The 22,371-nt window shown below is 37.1% G+C and overlaps 1 protein-coding gene across 3 annotated transcripts in view; it reads left to right on the top strand.

The window, feature by feature from the left end:
* The first annotated feature begins 2,499 nt into the window (after positions 1-2,499).
* LOC121427396 (TELO2-interacting protein 1 homolog) overlaps positions 2,500-22,371 on the top strand; it is a 60,193-nt gene continuing 40,321 nt past the window's right edge. The window contains exons 1-4 of one of the 3 annotated variants that reach the window (XM_041623767.1): positions 2,500-2,512; positions 11,354-11,550; positions 18,901-19,040; positions 22,093-22,168. In XM_041623767.1, coding sequence (XP_041479701.1) covers positions 11,363-11,550; positions 18,901-19,040; positions 22,093-22,168 — 404 coding nt within the window. In that variant the 5' untranslated portion in view covers positions 2,500-2,512; positions 11,354-11,362. Of the gene's footprint in view, positions 2,513-10,777; positions 10,951-11,353; positions 11,551-18,900; positions 19,041-22,092; positions 22,169-22,371 lie in introns of those variants that run through there. The other 2 variants (XM_041623766.1, XM_041623768.1) reach the window with 2 other exon arrangements.

The following is a 22,371-nucleotide window of genomic DNA, read 5'->3' as shown; positions in this document are numbered from 1 at the left end:
ACAAGTTATTACGGACGTCGATTGCACGATCCAGCACTTTGACTCGACTTCGTTCATTAACGGTTGCATTTTCAAATACACGAATCACGTGCGCGCTCTGCTGACGATCGGACTTGGCATTTAGTCTTCATTCGAAACATGTTTTGGTTGAAGTGTCAAATGAATTATCAATTTTCGACGACGACCTACCCGGGCGACCTACAGAACCTTTAAACATTTAGGCTAAAGAAAACACCGGGAGAAAAATAAAGGGAACATTTTGAAAACGTATTTGTAGTATGCATTGGCGGCGGAAGCCAACAAAATTTAGGGGGGGGGGCCCATCTGAAATTTTGGGATGCATGGTCCATCTGAAAATTAGGGATGGACGCAGGCAAAAAAATTGACATTTGAATTTAGGGGAGTGGATTGCCAAAAATATTTGACAAGCAAAAAAAAGGGGGGTTATCAACCTAAGTTTTAGGGAGGGGGGGGACACAAACATTTCAGGGAGGGCCTAGGTGGGGGCCCACGTGAATTAAGGGGGATGCATGCAGGAAACAAAGTAGACAAGCAAAAAAAAGGTTATTATATCAACAAACAAATTAGAAGGGGGGAACGTCCCCCCCCCTTCTGTCCCCCCCCCCCTGCGCTTTCGCTGCCTATGGTTGTATATATATATATATATAAATGTTTTCATAATGAGGTCATATAAAATTGTAAATGCACTCGTTGTGAAGGTGTTGTGGCTCAATGGATAAGTCTGCGGACTGTGAACCACAAGGACCGGGGTTCACCGCAGCACGCCTTTGGCAAGGCGTTTATCTACAATTGCCACTCTCGACCCAGGTGTAGTAAATGGGTACCTGGTAGGAAGAAATTCCTTGGAATGCTCGATGCGCCCGATCAGGGTAGCCGTGCTAAAGCCGGGGTAATGGTATGCAGCGCTTAGAAACATTTGTATTAAGCGCTATATAAATGTTGCATATTATTGTTATAATCACGTTGTATATTTTGGTCATGCAAAATAGTAAATTTACTTGTGACTGGTTAATTACGTCATAATCACATCATTATCTGGTCATATAAAATTGTAATATATTCGTCTTTGATTTGTCAATATATGACGTCATATTTAGGTCATATTCTGGTCATGCAAAACTGTATATTTTACTTGTCATTGAATGGTCAATTAATGACGTCATAATCACGTCAAAATCTGGTCACGTAAAATTGTGGATAGACTCGTCGTTGATTTGTCAATAAATGACGTCATAATCACATCGTATTCTGGTCATGAAAAATTTTAAATTTACTCGTCATTGACTGGTGAATTAATGACGTCATAATCACGTCATAATCTGGTCAAATAAAAATGCAAGATAAACTCGGCGTTAAAAATGGTCGCAATTACGTCATAAAGACGTCATATTTATTGTCTACGACCAGTATGCCGAGAATACGACGTAATTAACACGTGATTATGACCATGTCTGCTATCAGGGTAGCCATGTATATTCATGAGATCTCAAAACGATTCATTAACCTTGAAAGCCAATCTTCATCTCTCTTAATATACTCATACTTTATGTCCCCCACCCCCATTTACACTATGCGCGTTCCGCGCATTTAACCCTGTTGGCTAAACCTTGAAAACCAAACTTCATCTCTCTTAATATACTCATACTTTATGTCCCCCACCTTTTGCTGAATTAATATGCCGTAATCAGCACGTGTATATTATAAACCCCATTTTCCCCTTGTTTTTCAATTCAAGCCGCACTTACCGTCTTCCTAATACGATTTCAGCTTGACAGCTAGCCATGTATATTCATGAGATCTCAAAACGATTCATTAACCTTGAAAGCCAATCTTCATCTCTCTTAATATACTCATACTTTATGTCCCCCACCCCCATTTACACTATGCGCGTTCCGCGCATTTAACCCTGTTGGCTAAACCTTGAAAACCAAACTTCATCTCTCTTAATATACTCATACTTTATGTCCCCCACCTTTTGCTGAATTAATATGCCGTAATCAGCACGTGTATATTATAAACCCCATTTTCCCCTTGTTTTTCAATTCAAGCCGCACTTACCGTCTTCCTAATACGATTTCAGCTTGACAGCTAGCCATGTATATTCATGAGATCTCAAAACGATTCATTAACCTTGAAAGCCAATCTTCATCTCTCTTAATATACTCATACTTTATGTCCCCCACCCCCATTCACACTATAGTTGACATAACGCGCACCATATGCGCGCACAGTGAAATTTCTTTGTTGGGACATAAAGTATGAGTATAAATAAGAGAGTTGATTCTGGATTCCCAGGTCAGCCAACTGTCTTTATGCGCGTTCCGCGCATCTAATCAAGTTGGCTGAAGTTCACCTTGAAGCGAGCTAAAAACGTAAACATTGCACCGGAACTACTTTCAATAATTTTGGTAGACGGAGAAAGATCATCGTTTTCAATGGTAAGTTTGTTGGGACATAAAGTGTGATAATGCCGTGTCTGGCATCTCTTTTAGTGAGTACACTTTTTTATGTTGAAAAAATGTTTATTTGGTAGCGCTTTTATGTGGCTGAACGTTGACTTTTGAGTACCGGTACGTACGGTCGCAGCGGCACGAGATCGGGCCGGTGCGGTGGTTGCGCCGCGCCTGAGGCGGGGCGCGGATCGGCTGCTGCCTGCCACAACGTGCCAGCTGCCTTCATGGTGCCGCTGGCTAGACAGGAATAACCGTCGTTTCTTGCGATTTATTCAACAATTTCTGACATTTTACTATCATCCCCATTCACCGACGGTAAGTTATTGTAAGGGCAAAATCGTGATATAGGCCCCGCTCGAGAAACACTTGTAATCGATTATACTACCTTAATATCTAGGTTGCTAACTTCAGCTCACTATATATACTCGTGATATAGGCCCCGCTGCTGTGTTGAACGGCTTGGAATGTCCGTGCGCGGGGCCTGTTTCACGAGTATAGTACTATAACCGTTATATAGGCCCCGCACTACGGCACTGCAGACACTCCAACACAGTAGCGGGGCCTATATCACGAGTATATATTAAGCTTGCATCCTAAGATAGTCGCGAAACAGGCCCCGTCCAATGCACTTGTCCTAACATTCGCACGTGTGTGGGGCTCGGATGACGGCTATATAGTATACTCGTTATCGAGGCCCCTTACACTGTTATGTAGTGGAAAATAACGTGGTCGTGGGGCTTGTTTCCCCGGGCGGTGGTCGATGAGAATTATGACGGGCGGCGCCTCCTCCCCCCTCTCTAATTTGTTTTCCAAATAAACAAGGAAATTATATCATGGGCGGTGCCAGTTTAGGGGGGGGGGCTCCAATTTACTTCTTCACAAATCTGTCTGTCGATTTACTTATGTGTGAATATAGTTTTTCATTATTCATTCATTAACTATTTGTATTGATTAATGTATTCATTAATCATTTAATTTATTTGTGTTTAGTGTTTTTTCTTTTGTGATCTATTTGTATTGATTAATTAATGTATTCATTAATCATTTAATTCATTTGTGTTTAGTGTTCTTTTGTGATCTATTTGTATTGATTAATTAATGTATTCATTAGTCATTTAATTTGTTTGTGTTCAGTGTTTTTTTCTTTTGTGTTATATATATATATGGAGAGAGTCAGAGGTCGTTTTTAATTTTTTTATGCGGAAGTTCATTTATTTCAATTTTTTTATTGATTATCTATGTATTTATATTGATTAATAATGTATTGATATTTTTTTCATTTAATCTATTTGTTTTCATTTTTTCTTTTTTTGATGTAGAGAGTCAGAGGTATCATTCGTTTTTAATTATATCTGTGCGTGAAATTTCATTAATTTATTTATCAATCTATTTTATTAATATATCATATTCATTGATCATTCAATTTATTCGTTTTCAATGTTTTATTTTCTTTTGTGATATATAGAGAGTCAGAGGTATCATTAATCTTTAATCATTTTATGTGCGGGAGTTTATTTATTTCAATCTATTTTAATTGATTAATTAATGTGTTTATGTTGATTAATAAATGCATTTACATTTATCCATTATTCATTCAATTTTTTATTTATCAATCTATTTTAACTACAGTGTTTTTTTTCTTTTGTGATATAGAGAGTCAGAAGTATAATTTGTTTTTAATTATTTTTATTTGTGGAAGTTCATCTAATTTATTTTTAATTGATTATTAGATTTATATTTTATTTGTTTTCATTTTTTCTTCTTTTGTAATGTAGAGAATCAGAGGTATCATTCGTTTTTTTAATTCTTTTTATTTGTGGAAGTTCATCTAATTTATTTTTAATTGATTAATTAATGTATTATTAATTATAGGATTTATTTGTTTTTTTTTGTGATATAGCGAATAAGATATATATCATTCGTTTTAATTCTTTTTATGTGTGGAAGTTCATTTAGATTTTTGGTCAGTCTTTTTTTAATCGATTAAGAAATGTATTTTGAACACATTTTTATGAGACCAAGACAATGTACTCTGAACAGTAGATTAAGAGAATTTCAGTTTAAAATGTTACACTGCATTGCTTACACAAATCATCACTTGTTCCGTTTTAAAATCTCACAAAATAACCTTTGTTGTTATTGTGAAAAAGAGGAGGAAACATATCGCCATCTTTTGTGGAATGTGAATATGCTTGTCTGGTTTGGGATAATTGTAAGGAGATGTTTGGTTTTTTTTCTACCGGTAATTTAAGCTGGGGGGGAAATTCTTGTAGGGGTAGAATTAAAGGACGAAGGAAAACGCAATCACTTTTTAATCTTTGTTAAATTTTTAATCTTCATAGGGAGGGAAAAGGGTGCACATATAACCATGGATGAAATTAAAAGGAAATTTAAAGAAGAATTGGAAGAAAGAAGGCTGGCGCTAGGTGGAGGCAAGATGTCTCTTCATTTAAGGAAATGGGAAAATCTTAATTAAAAGAATAAATAGGGAGAGTGAGGCAAAGGTATACATACGAGAGACAAAGCCACAAAACAAAATAAATAAAAACACAGAAAAAACCAATACGGAGAATTGCAGTCCCTTCCATGTAGAGTATGAAGGGGAGAATGCTCCTAACCTGGGGAGGGAGGGGGGGTGGGAGGTGGAACATTTTTATCTTTTTTTCTCTCTGATCATGTCATATATTTTGTTAATATTTCATTTTGTAATTGCTGAAACGCATTAGTATTAATTTCTAGTATTTTTGAAGTTTGATGTATAAGTTGTATAATTATATTGTAATGGATTTATTGTATAATTTATAATTATGTTTCAAATAGTTTGTACAAATTGTTTATAGAATCTGATTGTGTATTTTGATTTGAGAGAATATAATAAAACATCCTTTAAAAAAAAATCTTAATCGAAGGTGCTCGGCCACGGAGAAGCCGTGGCCGAGTGGTCTGCGCCTGGCTGTACATGGAAAGTCCGGGGTTCGATCCTCGGCCACTGCACCTACAATGCTCTTTTATCCTGCATTCAAATAAATGGAAATGCTATATGCATTATTGGTAACTAGGTGTGCACTTGTGTTTAAAAAAATATAAATTTATTAATTATTTACTATATTCTTTTCTTTTTTGATATGGAATCAGGGGTATAATTCGTTTTTATTTTTTTTATGTGTGGAAGTTCATTGTTATCTCCCTTGTTTTGGGGAAAATAAATTGGAGCCCCCCCCCCCCCCGCATTTCTGGGCGTTGTGGCGTGCGCCTGTAATCCAAGCTGTGGGGAAGTTACAAATTTAAGCGGAGGCTCGAGGTTCGAGTCCTGGTCACGGATGGTGACGTTAAAGGTCGGTCCAATGCAGACGTAAATAATCATATCTGATACACGTCCGACAAAATTCAAATACACACACACACATTTCATTTTGATTATTTTTTTGCGGGAGGGAGGGGTTCATCAATAATCAAATTATATAATTCTTGTATAATTCCCCCAATCTTCCATTTATTCATTCATGTAATCACCTGGATGTAAGAAGTCAATATATTTTTTTTTGTCAAATCGGCTTTCTTCTCTTATTCAATATTGAATCATTCATCTGGCTTCGTGTGTATTATCGATTTGTATTTTTCATTCCTTTCATAAATGTACCCCCCCCCCCCCCCCCCGCTTCCCAACTTTTCATCCATTTAAGTTCAGAAAAGAAAACGAATAGTCATAATCATTCGGGGAAGATTTGTTAATTTTCTTTTGGTTTGGTCAATTTTATTATTGCTTGAGGGATATCTACACTATATTTAACTTAATCTATATTTTACTGAGACTTACCCCCCCCCCGCCCCACAATTGGGGATCGGCCTTTCATTATGTATATTATCTATTTTGGGTATATAGTAGGCCCTACTTTTTTACCCAAATATCAATTTATTCATGTTTTGTTTTTAAAAAGCTTACAATACCGTTCATTGATATTCCAGTATTTCTTCAGCTAACCTATTTCCCCATCCTGCAGTCATTTTAAAACTTAAAGGGATGGTCCGTGTTGAAAGTATTTATAGCTTAATATATAGAGTAGAATTTACTAAGCAAAATTCCGAAAATTTCCTCAAAACCGGATATCAAATAAAATTATTGAATTTTAAAGTAGTAATATTTTGTTAAAACAGTCGTCATGAATATTCATTAGGTGGGCTGATGTCACGACCCCACTTTCCTTTTCCTTATGTTATTAAACAAAATCATTGCTCGATTTTTTTTTCACAATATATTTGTGAATAATGCGTCTCCTTTATAATGAAATAAGTCGCAGCAATGAATATGTAATGCACTAAATCAGTTGCCAATCCAATGATTTAAGTTCTTCGTAGAAAAAAAATTGAATCAACCTAATTTTCATAATACAAAAGAACAATTGGTGATATGACGTCACATTTGCTAATTGAATTATGATGATGACACACCCATGACTGTTTCATCGGATTGATGCAAATTTTCAAAATGCGATAACTTTGTTATTCCTTGTCCGATTTTGATCATATTTTCAGTATTTTGTTTATCTGAATTTTCTTTACTTGTAGGCATACAAATCATACTATTTTCTGCCCAAAGTTTATTAGCCAACACGTTTATACGAGATTCTTTCCATTACCCACTTTCTAAGTCCAGTCTGTCGTTCTTATTATATTTGTGGGACTTTTTCGGGTGATCCCTCTCAATATTTAAGCAATCGTAAATTATCACTTCACTGTTCATTAATATTTTCGGGGGGGGGGGGGGGGGGGGGGATTTACGGTCACTGTTACTCATGTTGAGAGATCGATTTTCTTACTTTTTATTAGGGGTGTATTGAAGTTGATTCCAGTCTTTAAATTTTTATTTTTATTCTTTTAAGAGAATTGCCAATTGTTTATCTTATTTGAAAATCGCATCTGTTGATATTGTTATTTTTTCTAGGTTGAAAATCAATTGCTTAACCATAATTCATTGAGGAAACTGGTGCCTTATATTAGGGGTGCATTGAGGTTTAACCCCGTCTTTATAGTTATATTATTTATTTTTATTAAATAAATTTGCCAATTATATATCATATTTAAAAATCGCATCTGTTTATACTGTATTTTTTCTTGGTTAGAAATTAATCGCTTACCCATAAGTATTAATTGAAGAAAACAATGTAGGGTGTTTATTAATTTTTGTTTAAGAGGTAAATAGAGACATATCTATTCAGTTTCTTTCTTGGTAATTTGGTGGCTCTGAAAAGAGCCGTTGTGTTTAGAGGCGAGATTAAATCTCAAGCCAAAATGACTCCTGAGAGTCATTCGAAGTCGCTGTCATCGCCTTCGCCCCAGGTAAAGGCGCTCCTTGAGTAGTTGTTTGCCGTGGCTGGTTGACGACTGCTTGGACCTGCACCCTCCTCTTTCCTTCCTAATCTCGATGTAGTCAGCTGCACTGGCGTAAATCCGGGGGGGGGGGATGGGGGGATATATCCCCCCTCTTTTCGAGGGGGGGGGGTGGCCAGTACAAACATCCCCCCACTTTTTACTGAAGAAATGAAAAAAATCACAAGAGATAATTGGTTTGTTGGTGAAAATTCTTCCTAAAATACCGCTTAACAAATAAAACAATAGGCCTATCATTGGATCATAAAATGCAAATAAAGAGCCAGTTCACCATTTGCCAACGAAATACTTTTGTCCTTATTATAACATTGAATTAAATTAAATGATTAATGAATACATTAACTAATCAATACAAATACATCACAAAAGAAAAAAAAAACCAAACACAAATAAATTAAATGATAAATGAATACATTCATTAATCAATATAAATAGATCACAAAAGAAAAAAAAACACCAAACACAAATAACTTAAATGATTAATGAATACATTAATTAATCAATACAAATAGATTGATAAATGAATAATGAATAATAAAAAACTATTTTCATACATAAGTAAATCGACAGATAGATTTCTGAAAAAGGAAATTGGAGCCCCCCCCCCCGCCCCCTAAACTGGCGCCGCCCATGATATTCTTTCCTTGTTTATTTGGAAAACAAATTGGAGCCCACCCCCCCCCCCCCGGGGGGGGGACGCCGCCCGTCATAATTCTCATCGTCCACCGCGCGGGGAAACAAGCCCCACGACCACGTTATTTTCCTCTACATAACAGTGTAAGGGGCCTCGATAACGAGTATACTATATAGCCGTCATCCGAGCCCCACACACGTGCGAATGTTAGGACAAGCGCATTGGACGGGGCCTGTTTCGCGACTATCTTAAAATGCAAGCTTAATATATACTCGTGATATAGGCCCCGCTACTGTGTTGGAGTGTCTGCAGTGCCGTAGCGCGGGGCCTATATAACGGTTATAGTACTATACTCGTGAAACAGGCCCCGCGCACGGACATTCCAAGCCGTTCAACACAGCAGCGGGGCCTATATCACGAGTATATATAGTGAGCTGAAGTTAGCAACCTAGATATTGAGGTATGATCGATTACAATTTTTTTCTCGAGCGGGGCCTATATCACGAGTATGCCAGTGTAAGCTCGCATGTGTAATCATGCCCTCCCTTTTGTCGATTGACTTTCCAGATTTCGATGTGCTTTTTTTACATTGAATTTACACTAAGGATTTATCAACTGAACTAGGGGGCCTAGGCCTACAAGATATCAATTCATAATTTCTAATCAATGAAAAAATGTCAAATATATATAATAAAAGGTATGAAAATGGTACTTTACCGATGTTTTCTTGCGACTTGGACGCCAGAATCACCCCCAAAATAGCAGCCAAAATTTCAAACGAACGGAGAGTGCATCGTCAATTTGCAAATGTGATATCGATATTGGGATTATTGCTTTCGATATAAATTATAATGCGATCTGCTCCACATGCGAGCTAAACTGCTACGATCACAGGTAGCAGACAACATTTGATATATCGAGACATTAACGATAATGACGTCATTCAAGATGGCAACTTGCAAGAAAAACCGTCAGCTCAGGTGAAAATGTCTTAGATGAAAGGTTTCTGGTCAATCTGGATCATCCAGAGGACTTTTATCAATACCGTAAGTAACGGTGTATTAACCGCACCCCCAACTTTGGACTAAAAAAAAAAATGTTCTCACATTTACATGCATATTTGAGGTACGAAGAAACAAAATCTAAGTTTTTAAGATTTCAAAGTATCCAAAGAGATTACCGGTAGGCCTATGCAGAAATATGCTGTTCTTGATCAATTCATCTACAAATGTTAGAAAGAAAGAACGGCAACTATACACACTCACTCACCTCACAGTCACAATGTACACACACAGCACTGCCATTACATCGCAAACTACGATACAGTACAAGTCATGCCAGTACATCTTATCAAATTATGATCAGTGTCTTTCCCTAGTCTTGAGGACGCAATGATGATGATTTTTTTAGAGATGTCATATACTTCTTCATCATTGACGTCTTGACACTCTCTCCATAGTGTCTTCAGCGAATGACCAAAACAAAGATGGATTCCCCCCAAAAATCCATCTTTTTAAACCGAACTCAATAGAATTTTGTTAATTTTATTAATTCTTACACCTTCCTACGCCTAATGCGTAGGAAGGTTTTAAATATTACTTTAAAAAATGTAAAAAAATGAAGATTTCTTACCTAACTGATCCCGCGTAGACCCCTCGTTCCAAATGTACACAACGGAAATACAATAGCGTCGACCCTTGAACCGCTTATGTATGACGTACTTCCGGAAAGCAATGCCGTCTTAACGAACAATTTAGAGATAAAAAATCTTATTTAACAAATATTAAAATTTATTTCGTGATCATAAATAATTTATATCAATATATAAGGTCAAATGTCATTAAGGGTCAATGAACGTCATATTTTGTCATAATATAATTGGGGTGTTTTTTTAATAATAATTATGTTATAGTTGTTTTCAAAATCAGCACTGCTATATTGAATCGTGTGATGCAGGTGAGACTGCCAGAGGCGCTCCACTTGTTTAATAATTGTTTTTTGTTTTTATGTTTTATATTAATTTGTCCTGGTGTAGAGCTTAGTTTTAAGTTGTAGTATGCTTCAATTTCTTTGACATTGTGGTGGGGATGTTTGGGTCAGGGAAAAATTACATGTATAGGCCTAAGGGGGCTGGGGGGCGATTTCGTCCTGCTGCTCCCGAAATGCTAAAAATGTTTGTGGTGTGGATGTGTGGGCATGCCGGGCCAAGGGCATGGAAGCTATCAATGAAAATAGGTTGTAATTGGGGGCTTGGCAATGATTTTGATTTTTTTTTTTTTTACAGAATTTGGTGGACAAGTTATCTGTACTTGTCTGATCAGATCGACTGCAAACAGAAAAAGAGGAATACTGTATGGTGTCTTCTGCTGCATCACGCAATTGAAGTACATGCGCGCACATTTGACAACTTGCATTGGTTTGAATGAGGCAAATTCAGGGGCGAATTAAAAATACGTAGGTACATAAATTCATTTAGCAAGTAATAAAATCAGGATTGATTTTCCTGATTCTTTGAACATCAGTTCACCCATCTTAGTCTATTTTAACTCTGCCTAACATTCTTCATCCCTTCCAACTTTTATTGATTTACCATAACCACCCACCCCTACCCCAGAAAAGGCCCCTATTATTGCCCTCTTTGCCAATTGATATTGATTATTTAATCACAGTACTAGCAGTGTGATAGGGAAAGATAAGTAACATTGGCCATTACATTGGAGTTTGAATTTTCATGAACTAAATGAATTGTTTCAGACTGATTCATAATGATTCTTGAATACATGTGTACAGTTTATAAAACCCACTTGTTATGTTGGATGTCTCTGTCTCTACAGTGTTGTTTGAATTATACTCACAGGTTAAAATAATGGATAGGAACAGCAATGCATTCAATTCCCTGAGACCGTTGTGTGTGGTGCTGATGAAAGAACAGACATTGGAAAGCATCCAGGCTGTAGCAAAGTACATCAAAGATGTAGATAATGAGAGTCTTCAATCATTGCAACAATACATCTTATTTCCTCTCAGGATCCTTCTCAAGAACCAAACAAATCTGTAAGTTATAATGAACCCTTGAAACCATCAAATTCATTTAACAGAGAAAAATCAAAGAAACAGATCAATGAAAGTTTGAGAAAAATTGAATTGTTAGATAGATGTAAGAATAATATTTAGATCATGTTATATAGATTCCCAATAGCAATGTGACCAAGATCTGGGATGTTCTACACATACAACTTTCCCCATTGGGGCGTTGTGTTCTAGTGGTTAAGACCCTGGTCTTTCAATCTAAAGGACGTGGGCTTGATTCCCATTCATGGCGTGTTTTCCTTCTACTAGAAATTTGCCCACATTGTGCTGTACTCAACCCAGGTGAGGTAAATGTGTACCGGCAGGAAGTAATTTCTCAAAAATCTGTGAGCACCAGAATCGGTAGACTAGCTTAGCCAGGGTAAAATAGGAGTGCCTTGAGCACTTCAAAGTTGGCACTGCTGCTATATTGAATTGCGTAATGCAGGCAAGACTGCCAGAGGCGCTCCACTTGTTTTTTTGTAAAACCTAGATATATAGGATAAGATTACTTGGATAATATCTGGAAAAAAAGAAGTCTTTTAAAAGAGAAATCGGGTGTTAGATATACGCAAAAATGTTACAAATTTACATATTTCATTCATTAATATTAATGAATAAATTTTTAATGATTTTTGTCTTGACGCATAGCAGAGTGAGACTATAGGCGCCACTTTTCCGATGGTGGCAGCGGTGGCGTCATCAACATCAAATCTCAACCAAAGGTTAAGTTTTTGAAATGTCCTCATAACTTTGAAATGTATGGATCTGGTTCATTAAACTTGGACATAAGAATAATCAAGTATCACTGAACATCCTGCCTTAGTTTCAGGTCACATGACCAAGGTCAAAGGTCATTTAGGGTTAATGAACTAACACCAAGTTGTGGGAATCAACATCAAAATCTTAACCTAAGGTTAAGTTTTTGAAGTGTCATCATACCGGAAACTTAGAAAATATATGGACCTAGTTCATGAAACTCAGACATAAGGTTAATCAAGTATTACTGAACATCCTGCATGAGTTTCACATCATATGATTAAAGGTCAAAGCCTCAAAGGTCATTTAGGGTCAATGAACTTTGGCCATGTTGGGGGTATTTGTTGAATTACCATCATAACTAAGATGTTGTTGTTGTTGTTATTTTGAATAGGCAAACTAGTCAGTTTTGACTATTGTTGCCTTATAAATATGCTTTTCTTTTTTTCCAAAATATGATAATTTCTTTGTTCAAATTATGTCAGTTTGAAAAGTAAAAGAAAGAAAGGAAAGAAAAGTTCCCAGGAAATTGTGCAAGACCACCTCTCCTGCCCTGTATTAGTACGTTATCCTGACAAGCCCGCTCGAGGTGCATTTCGAGGGCGTCTCAGGAGTACAAAAAAATTGTATTCCCTATGTCTCTCAAACGTGAGCAGGGGGCGCTCTATTCAATACCTCGTGGAACTTGATTTAAATTCCGCAGGTGCAAATTTATGTCAAATCGATCGGAACCATATCAACATTATTATTTTTTTTAAAAACGAAAACATTTATAGTAGAGTAAATACTGACATTTAAGGGCCATGTGATAAAGTGACAGTGACAATAAAGGTGCACAATAGATTAATTCGGTGAAAACATCATAAAGAATTACCCCCGAAAAATATGAATAATTATAAAAACTTTGCTCAGCAAGGTATTCTGGTCACGAAAGTAATAATTTGCTAAAGTTTAGAACTCTTTACTCTTGACTACACCCTGTTAAGATGGTTGCCATCCGGGCAGCCAATTTGAAATCTATGAGTCCTTTTGAAATATCTGATTAGAGCACTTTGTGTCTTAAGTGTGAGATTCTCCACTTTACGTTCCGCATCAGGGATATTGTTAACATTTAATTCAGCAAGTAATAGGGCTCGTTGAATAATAAATTTAGGGCAAACATATAAGAAATGGTATATCGTTTCTCTTTCATTACAAAATTCACACAATCCAGTCGTGTGTCTTCCCTTCTTAAAAAGGAAGTCATTTAAACCCAAACCTCCCAAACTTAATCTGTGGATCATTTTTTCACCTCTTTTATCTGTGCAGAGATAATCAAAGGGAGTTTTTTCGGAGACAGCTTTCTGGTATTTTTTTAATTCTGAAGTTGACTTGTCCCATCTCTTCTGCCATTCCTTTCTTGCAAGAACTCTTACAATCTTTTTTGTTTCTTGGATATTCAAACCATTATTAATCTCTATTTCTTGTTTTAGGGCTGCCTTTGCATAGAAGTCAGCCGTTTCGTTTCCACTAACTCCACAGTGAGATGGAATCCACTCAATGCAAATTAATATACCTTTATATTTTAGACAAGTAGCGGTAATTATGATTTCTCTAACGAAATTATCCTCATTGTTTTCCTTCACCGCTTCAATAGCACTCAAAGAATCGGTAAAAATTACCACTTTATTATAAACGTTCAAATTTTCCAACCACTGCAGTGCCAAGACTATGGCGACCAATTCCGATCTATATGATGAAGTAAAATTTTGCATTCTTTTACTTTCGATTACCCGCATAGCAGGCACGTAAAAACAAGCAAAGGCATTGCCGTGCGCCAGGTCTCTAGAACCATCAGTGTAAATATGGAGATTCTCTTTCCAAGTTGTATTAATATACTCCACAGTTGTGTTGTATTGATAAAAAATGTTGTCACTTTTGGACACAAGCTCATGCAGCTTCAATGACACTTCTGGTGGAGAGAGATGCCAAGGAGGCATGGGAGTATAAGACTGAAAAGATTCAGTTGTGTAGAGTATCTCATCTTCCAAAACTCTTAATCCAAAAGGTTTTCGTGCTTTCTTATTTTTTTCGTATTCAAATTGCCAACAGTTCTTCAATGATGATTGGAGTGGATGTTTGGCGTTTTGTCTTATTTTTGCTTTGTAAACCTTGCTAAGCATATATCTTCTCAGATCAAGTGGTAATTCACCAGTATCTACCTGTAAGGATTCCAGGGAGGTGCCCGGTAACGCCCCTGTGCACAGTTTTAAAGCCTGGTATTGAATTGTCAACAAGAAGTTCTTCACATGATCATGAGCTGAATCATATGCTTCTGCTGCATAATCCAACAATGGCCTGATGACCACTTTATAAAAATTCAAAAGGCTTTTATAACTACTTCCCCACTTTGTTCCCACTAGTCTTTTCATTATATTTATTTTCTTTTTTGCTCTTGTTACAATCATATTTATATGTGGTCTCCATGTTAACTTTCTATCCAGTAATACTCCTAAAAATGAATGTTCGTCCTTTTGTGGTAAGGGGACCTCATCTAAATCAATCTGTACACGTTTGTTAGTGTTACTAAAAAGCAAAGTAACAGATTTTTCTTTAGAAAGGGTAAAACCCCATCTGTTGAACCACTCATTTAGGATATTCACATAGGTTTGTACTTTTCTTTTTAGAAAATCAATGTTTTTTCCACTTTTCCATATAACACAGTCGTCTGCGTATATAGAAATACTGACAGATTCATCCATTGGTATGTCCGACAACATTAAATTGAAAAGGACGGGACTTAGGGAACTACCCTGCGGTAGCCCTTCATCTATGTCCTGTATACCTGAAAGGTACTTATTTGCCCGGACCTGGAAAGAGCGCCCGCTTAAATAGTTCCATAAGAACTTAACTATGTTGCCTTGGAAACCAAGTTCATTAAGTTTATATATCAAGCCTTCCTTCCATAGTCTATCATAAGCCTTCTCCATGTCAAAGAAAACGGCCAGGGTATGTTCTTTATTCCCAATACTTTTTTGAATGTCATTTTCAAGTTGAGTTATATTGTCCTTAGTGCTTCTTGCCTTTCTAAAAGCACTGTGGCAAGATGGCAATAAACTATGCTTTTCCGTAAACCATACCATTCTTTCTTTGATGATTTTCTCAATTATTTTAATGAAACAGTCATTAAGAGCGATAGGCCTGTAGGAAGAAACGTCTGTAGCTTCCTTATGTGGTTTCAATATTGGGACTATGACGCAATGCTTACACTGGAGGGGAACAATTCCTGTTTCCCATATGTTATTGATTATAGCTAACATTATACCTTTCCCTTTGTGTGAGAGATTTTTATATACTTCATACCCAACGCCATCTTTACCTGGAGAAGACTCTTTACATTTTTTAAAAGATATACTCAATTCGTACATGGTAAAGGGTTCATTAAGGACACAACATTCCTTAGCATCACCAAAAGATGATATGATATCCTCACATTTTTTAACAATATCTATTTGTTCAGGGGTAAAAACTTTGCCCTTAAAACTATCGTTTATGTTTTTAAAGTGGTTGGCGAAGGTATCCGCAACGTCATTGCCAGTAACAACGGAACTATTCTCTCTCATGAGAACAATGTTTTTCCTGGGCGAAATACCATCATTATTGATCCTTTTAATCATATTCCAGATCTCGGATAAAGGGGTAAAACGATCAATGTCTTGACAGTACTTTTCCCAGTAAACCCTTTTGGCTTGCCTTAAAGTTTTCTGGGCAATAGATCTTTTCTTCTTAAAATCCTCCAATAAATCTGGAGGGGGTATTACATAACTTTTCAATTTGCTCCTTGCTCTATTTCTCTCTTTTATTCTAGAGGAACAATCTTTATTCCACCATGGTACTGGGTTTTTCTTGATATACTTGGCAGCTCGATGTCCTTTCAAATTTTCCAGGGTAATCTTAATTGATTCCATGAAAGTATCGAACTCTATGACCTTGTCTTCTTTCTCTAAGGTATTCCATTGCTCATCAGTTTGCCGCCTAAATTCATCCCAATTTACATTCTTTGTGGATAAAATTGAACTGATTGAATGGGAGTGGTCGATCTTTGTTTGCGTACCATTCCCTTTCAGTATGTTCAACTCACTTAACAATGGATAATGGTCACTTCCAAAACTATTATTCAGGACCTGCCACGTTGCTTTGTTCGCTGTACTGGGAGGGGCTAATGTTAGATCCAAACAAGAAAAATTACCTGTGTGGTAGTCTACTCTAGTGGCACTTCCATCATTTAAGAAAACAAGATTTCTCTCGTTTGCAAAATCTTCCACTACTTTACCATTTGCATCTGTTTTTTTACTGCCCCATAATGTATTATGAGCATTAAAGTCTCCCAATATTACAAAGTTTTTTCCCCTCACATTCTTGAAAAGTTCATTCAGCGAGTCTGTGCTAAGTTTGCTGCAGGGGTTATAGAAATTAACTACATTTAAAACCTCATCATCCAATAAAATTTCTAATGATATTATCTCCAGATCATCGTGTTTAAAAACACTTTTGTAGTTTAATGAAGAATGGACGTATATAGCGCAACCCCCTCGGGACCCTCCTTTTCTATTCCTATATTCACATATATAGTCTGGTATCTGCATGACTCTCCCCTCTTCTAACCAAGTTTCTTGTACACAAATAATTTCTAAGGGTCTTTTTTGTTGATTCAAAAATCTAATTAACTCATCCCCGTGGCATTCAAGACCCTGTGCATTCCACTGGAGAATGCTGAATGCCACGAGGGTGATCAGACTAGTAGAATAGGCTGCGAATTGACTGTAAATCAACGTCTGAGGGATGTAAACCCAGAGTATCTTTCAAAATATGTGTTATTTCATCAAATGGATTACAGTCAGGCTTTGTTACTATTCTGATTAGTCTAATTATGAAAGAAATAAGTGTGATGTCTGAAGCACCTTTCAAGAAATTACTATGCGTTTGTCCTACATTCTCAGACATTTTACCTGTCACCTCTGTTTTGGTAGAAAATTGCGAATCCGAGACGATTTCCATTTCGGTTTGATCAGAATCTGCATTTCCTTTCTGAGTGTTTACTTTATTGATTGGATTTGTTACTTTTATTATTTCTGCCTTGTTTACAAGATGTTTTCCCTGCTTAATTTCCTCATTTTGTTCAGAGCGTAGTCTCACTGCTTGTGCATATGAGATATGATTTTGTATTTTAATTTGCTGCACTTCTTGTGCTTCTTTTGAGGCCTCACAACCTTTATAAGCAGCCGAATGGTTACCATTGCAATTTACACATTTGAAGTGTTGTCGCTCCAGCTCGCAGTTTTCTACCGAATGTCCTAGGCCACATCTGGGGCACCTTTCCTTAGCACTATACCCACTAGCTAAATGCCAAAGATACGGGCATTTAAAGCACCTGGGTGCTGGTGGAATATATTCCTTGACTCTTATTTTCTGGAAGCAAAATTCAACATGCTCTGGAACTTGGGGGGTAGAGAAGAACAATATTACGGTCTTTAGGGGCTTCAAATCACCCTCAATTCTCTTTTTCATTCTCTCAACCTTCACTACTCTGCTAATTTCTAGCTCCTTCAGAATATCTTCCTCAGAGGTTTCTAGAGAAATTCCAAATATGACCCCTTTCGAGGCGTGGGTTTTTTCCTCTATTTTGACCGGAATATTGCCAATCTCTGGTATCTGAGTTAAGGCTTTACGTTGCTTCTCATTTTTACACTTTACTAAGAGACCCTTCCCACCACGTACAAACTTAATGAAGTCAGGGGGAGACCTGCAAGCCTTTCCAATATCCTTCTTGACAGTCAGTTCATTAACTACACTAAGGTTTTTATTTCTCTCAATGGGTACTAAGAGTACCTTTAGGTGGTCTGCTTTTGTGGCATTTATTCCTATTTTGAAACTAAGAATTTTGGTCTAGTTCATAAAACTTGGACATAAGAGTAATCAAGTATCACTTAACATCTCATGCGAGTTTCAGGTCACATGACGAAAGTCAAAGGTCATTTAAGGTCATTGAACTTTGGCCATTTTAGAGGTTATTAGATTGCTGTCATAACTTTCAAAGTCTATAGATATAGTGTATAAAATGTGGATATAGGGGTAATCAAGTATCACTGACAAGTTTTAGGTCACATGATCAAGGTCAAATGTCAATGAATGTAGTATTGTATCATTATGTGAATGGTGATTTTTGTGAATGATTATTTCATAGTAGTTTTCAAAGTCAGCACTGCTGCTATATTGAATTGTGTGATGCAGGTTTGACCGCCACAGGCATTCCACTTGTTTTTTAAAATCATTGATTTAAATCAAGATTGAAATGATGATTTAAATCAGCCAACCCTGCTTCTTATTGTATTTTTGTTTGTTTCTAGAATCTTAAGATGATAGATCACGGATTAGCATTAGATGTTTAATCAGGCTGACTCAATTAACTTTTGTAGTAAAGTATCAAGGAGTTTGATAGAATAATAAAATGTTTATTGTTATTTCTATTATTATTATTATTATTGTTGTTGTTGTCGTTATTATTTGAAATTGAGTGTTTGTTTTTTCTTTATCCAGGTCTAGTGCAGTATGTGAAGCGGGTGTACTATGCATGCAATGTATTATAGAGAAGACAACTCTGGACAATTGGGATATGTTCTCTGATATATTCACAGCACTATGTATTGCAATCAGCTCTAAACAAGCTCATGGCCAAGGTAACAGTGATAATACATATGGTTTATATAGCACTCTTTCCATGTTAAAGGCACTTTAGATCAAATTAAAGGGGGGGGGGGGGAATTCATACAAATCTTTTTTATGACAGGCAACTTTTGGCTGCTTTATACTTCTTGCTATAGCAATGGTACTCGTAGTTACCGCTCATAAGGACAAAGATCTACTGACTGTTGAAGTTAGGGGATTGACAGGGGCAGCAAGGCAATTAATGAGATGGGTAATCAAGGTAATTGCCATGGGTTAATGCAAGACTTGTGATAATAATTCAAGGTGGTTATCAGTATTAGACATTAGGTAAACAGAAATATCAATGTTAACACCACTTGCAATATTACTATGTAAGGTGTTTACATTGTCTATTATGACATGATATGATGCAAATAATGCATGCCCAATTGCCCATGATTCAAGAGTGATGATTGCTTCATTCAAATCTTATCATTGTAATTCATACAACAAATATGAATATGAACCATCTACAGACATGTGATCTATTCTGGGGAGGGTAATTGCTCTACATTATTTTCTGAGTGAACAAAAGGGGGAAAAGAAGAGAGAGGAAGAAAGAAATAAATAAAAGATATGGGTTGTGTATAGTTTAATTGGGAATAAAAATGTGTCAAATTAAGTTCGTCTTGCCCCACTTTGTTGGATTCTTTTCAAACTCATTAATTGTATCGTTATGAACTGAAATTTATTGCTTTACACCAGACTTTTCATCATTATTTTTTTGGGCCATGACCTGTGCATGGGAGGTGAAAAGTGACCTGAATCAATATGACCACAGGTCTCTCCTCCCGATATAACTGATTGGGGGAGTGCAGGTGGACCACTACAACGGGGTTTCCCCTACTCTTTTACGAATAATGCAGTGGGTTTTTAGCGTGCTAAGGTGGTGACTCTCCTCTATATGGGGCCTCCATTTAACATCCTATCCAATGGAACAGGGAAGAGACGTTTACACACAATGCAGTCTTCAGCCATCCGCCCATAGTGGACATCGAATCCACGACCTTTGGTTGGACAGGCAGATGCTTTTCTGACCTGGCCATTTTTGTCTCATGACTTGAAGTGATAATGATAATAATAATAGGCATTTATATAGCGCCATCCATCTAGAAATATTCTATTCCGAGGTGCACAAGAAAAGAAAGAATTAGAAAGTTTGGATGAGTGTCAAAGTGCATATATCTAATACTGTTAGAAAAGATAAGACTTCAAAAAAGATAAGACTTCAGTTTAGATTTGAAGATCTCCAGTGATTGTATAATTCTTAAATTTAACGGCAAATTATTCCAGAGAGAAGGTGCTGAGGCAGAGAAAGCTTGAGCACCATATGCTACACTTGTCTTGGGAGTCTTAAGCCCCAGTCACATATAGAGCCCGGACCACCCCGGACCATCCCGGATCTGATCCGGGGTGGTCCGGGGAGAGATCCGTGTTGGCGCCTTGGGCATCCTTGGAGGTCCGGGGTGGTCCGTGTTGGTCCTTGAACGTCCGGGAGGCCAACACGGCAGTTTTTGACTGTCAAAAACATCCGGCGTCATCCGTGGACTGCCGGGTTGGCAAAGCCATCCGGGATGGTCCGTGTAGGTCCGTGTGGCTGCCGTGTAGGTCCGTGTAGCTGCCGTGTAGGTCCGTGTGGCTGCCTGGAGTATCCTTGGCAGTCCGTGTTCTTTTTTCCCATCAAAATCATTACAATGCTATTTACTTTATGAACTTTTCAGTAGTTGTTAAACAGTTGACACAAACATGCTTAATTTATTTATGATTAAATGGATGATTAAATAATTTAGGATATTTTCTTACGCTTTGGAGATTGGCCCCAACCTAATATTTGTAAACTAAGTGCATGTATGAATAATTTCTTCTATTTTTTTCTAATATTTACCCCAACTATGTCTGTTAATATTATTTCACATTTCATTTTTTTTCAATATGTTATATGTATATGTTATGTACCTGTTACATCGAAATTGTACATTAAGTTTTATACTACCGCCCTTCATCGATTGTTATGTGTCAGGACCTGGGCCTATCTTAATTTTTATTATGTTTTCTATTGACTTTGTAAATTTCTTTCCTTTATTGTGATTTCAATAAAGTGATATCAAATAAAATATCAAATCAGTGGCGTACCTAGGATTTTCCACGGGGGGGGGGGCAAAATCGTTCGCCAAAAAATTTGACAAGCCAAAAAAAAAAGTTTTCAATCACAAATAAAGGATTTCGTACCCGAAAAAAAATTGACAAGCAAAAAAAAAAGTTTTCAATCACAAATATGGGTGGTGGCTCGTCAGGGGGGGGGGGCAAACTGCCCCCTCTGCCCCCCGTAGGTATGCTAGTGAATCGAATCGAAATTAAATTTGTCGTTCAAGACTTGAAGTACTTAACACTACTGTTAAAACCATAAACTGTGTTGTATAAAAAACAGCGTTTTTACTGGTTAAGAAAGTTTTGAGTTTTGATATCTTTTTTAAAAACAGCATAATATAACGTTGCGACAAGGATGAGAAATAGTTGATAAATAAATAAATATGAGCTCATTATTATGAGCAGATTTAATTTGCCGTGCTGGTCAATAAAGCTGCCGTGTTGATCCTTGAGCTGACGTGTTGGTCCGTGTAGCTGACGTGTTGATCCGTGTAGCTGACGTGTTGGTCCGTGTTGCTGACGTGTTGGTCCGTGTAGCTGACGTGTTGGTCCGTGTTGCTGACGTGTAGGTCCGTGTTGCTGACGTGTTGGTCCGTGTTGGTCCGTGTTGACGACGTGCTCTGCCGGCATGGTCCGTGTTGATCCGTGTGAAGCTGCCGTGTTGATGCCGTGTTTACAGTCATCCGGGGCAAAACTATCCCGGACCTCCCCGGATCATGCCGGCATTGCCGTGTTGATCCGTGAGGATCCGTGTTTATATGTGACTGGGGCTTTAGGAAGTTGCTGGTGTGATGATCTCAGGCTACGAGCTGGTGCATAAGGCGTGACAAGGTCTTGTAGATATTTTGATGAAACTTTTATTATTGTATTTTGTAGCCTCAGACTGTTCAGAGGAGTTTAAGCTATCCGTAGTCAAGGCATTAACAGCTATGCACAGATCTGCTAATCCATCGTGAGTAATATCTTTTAGTTGGGCATGACCTTACAAAAAAGTGAAACATGGATTAAATTTTTATCAGTGGTTTTGGCCATATATGTATCGAAGATACTCAATCTTCAGTTTCCATACCCCTGCCAAATGAAGTTTGAAGGGGGTATATAGGAAATGTACATGTGGTCAGTCGGTCAGTCGGTTGAAAATTTTGCGCATCGAAC

Source organism: Lytechinus variegatus, chromosome 14, assembly GCF_018143015.1.
Source record: "Lytechinus variegatus isolate NC3 chromosome 14, Lvar_3.0, whole genome shotgun sequence".
Taxonomy (NCBI): Eukaryota; Metazoa; Echinodermata; class Echinoidea; order Temnopleuroida; family Toxopneustidae; genus Lytechinus; species Lytechinus variegatus.
This window is presented reverse-complemented; position numbering and strand designations above follow the sequence as displayed.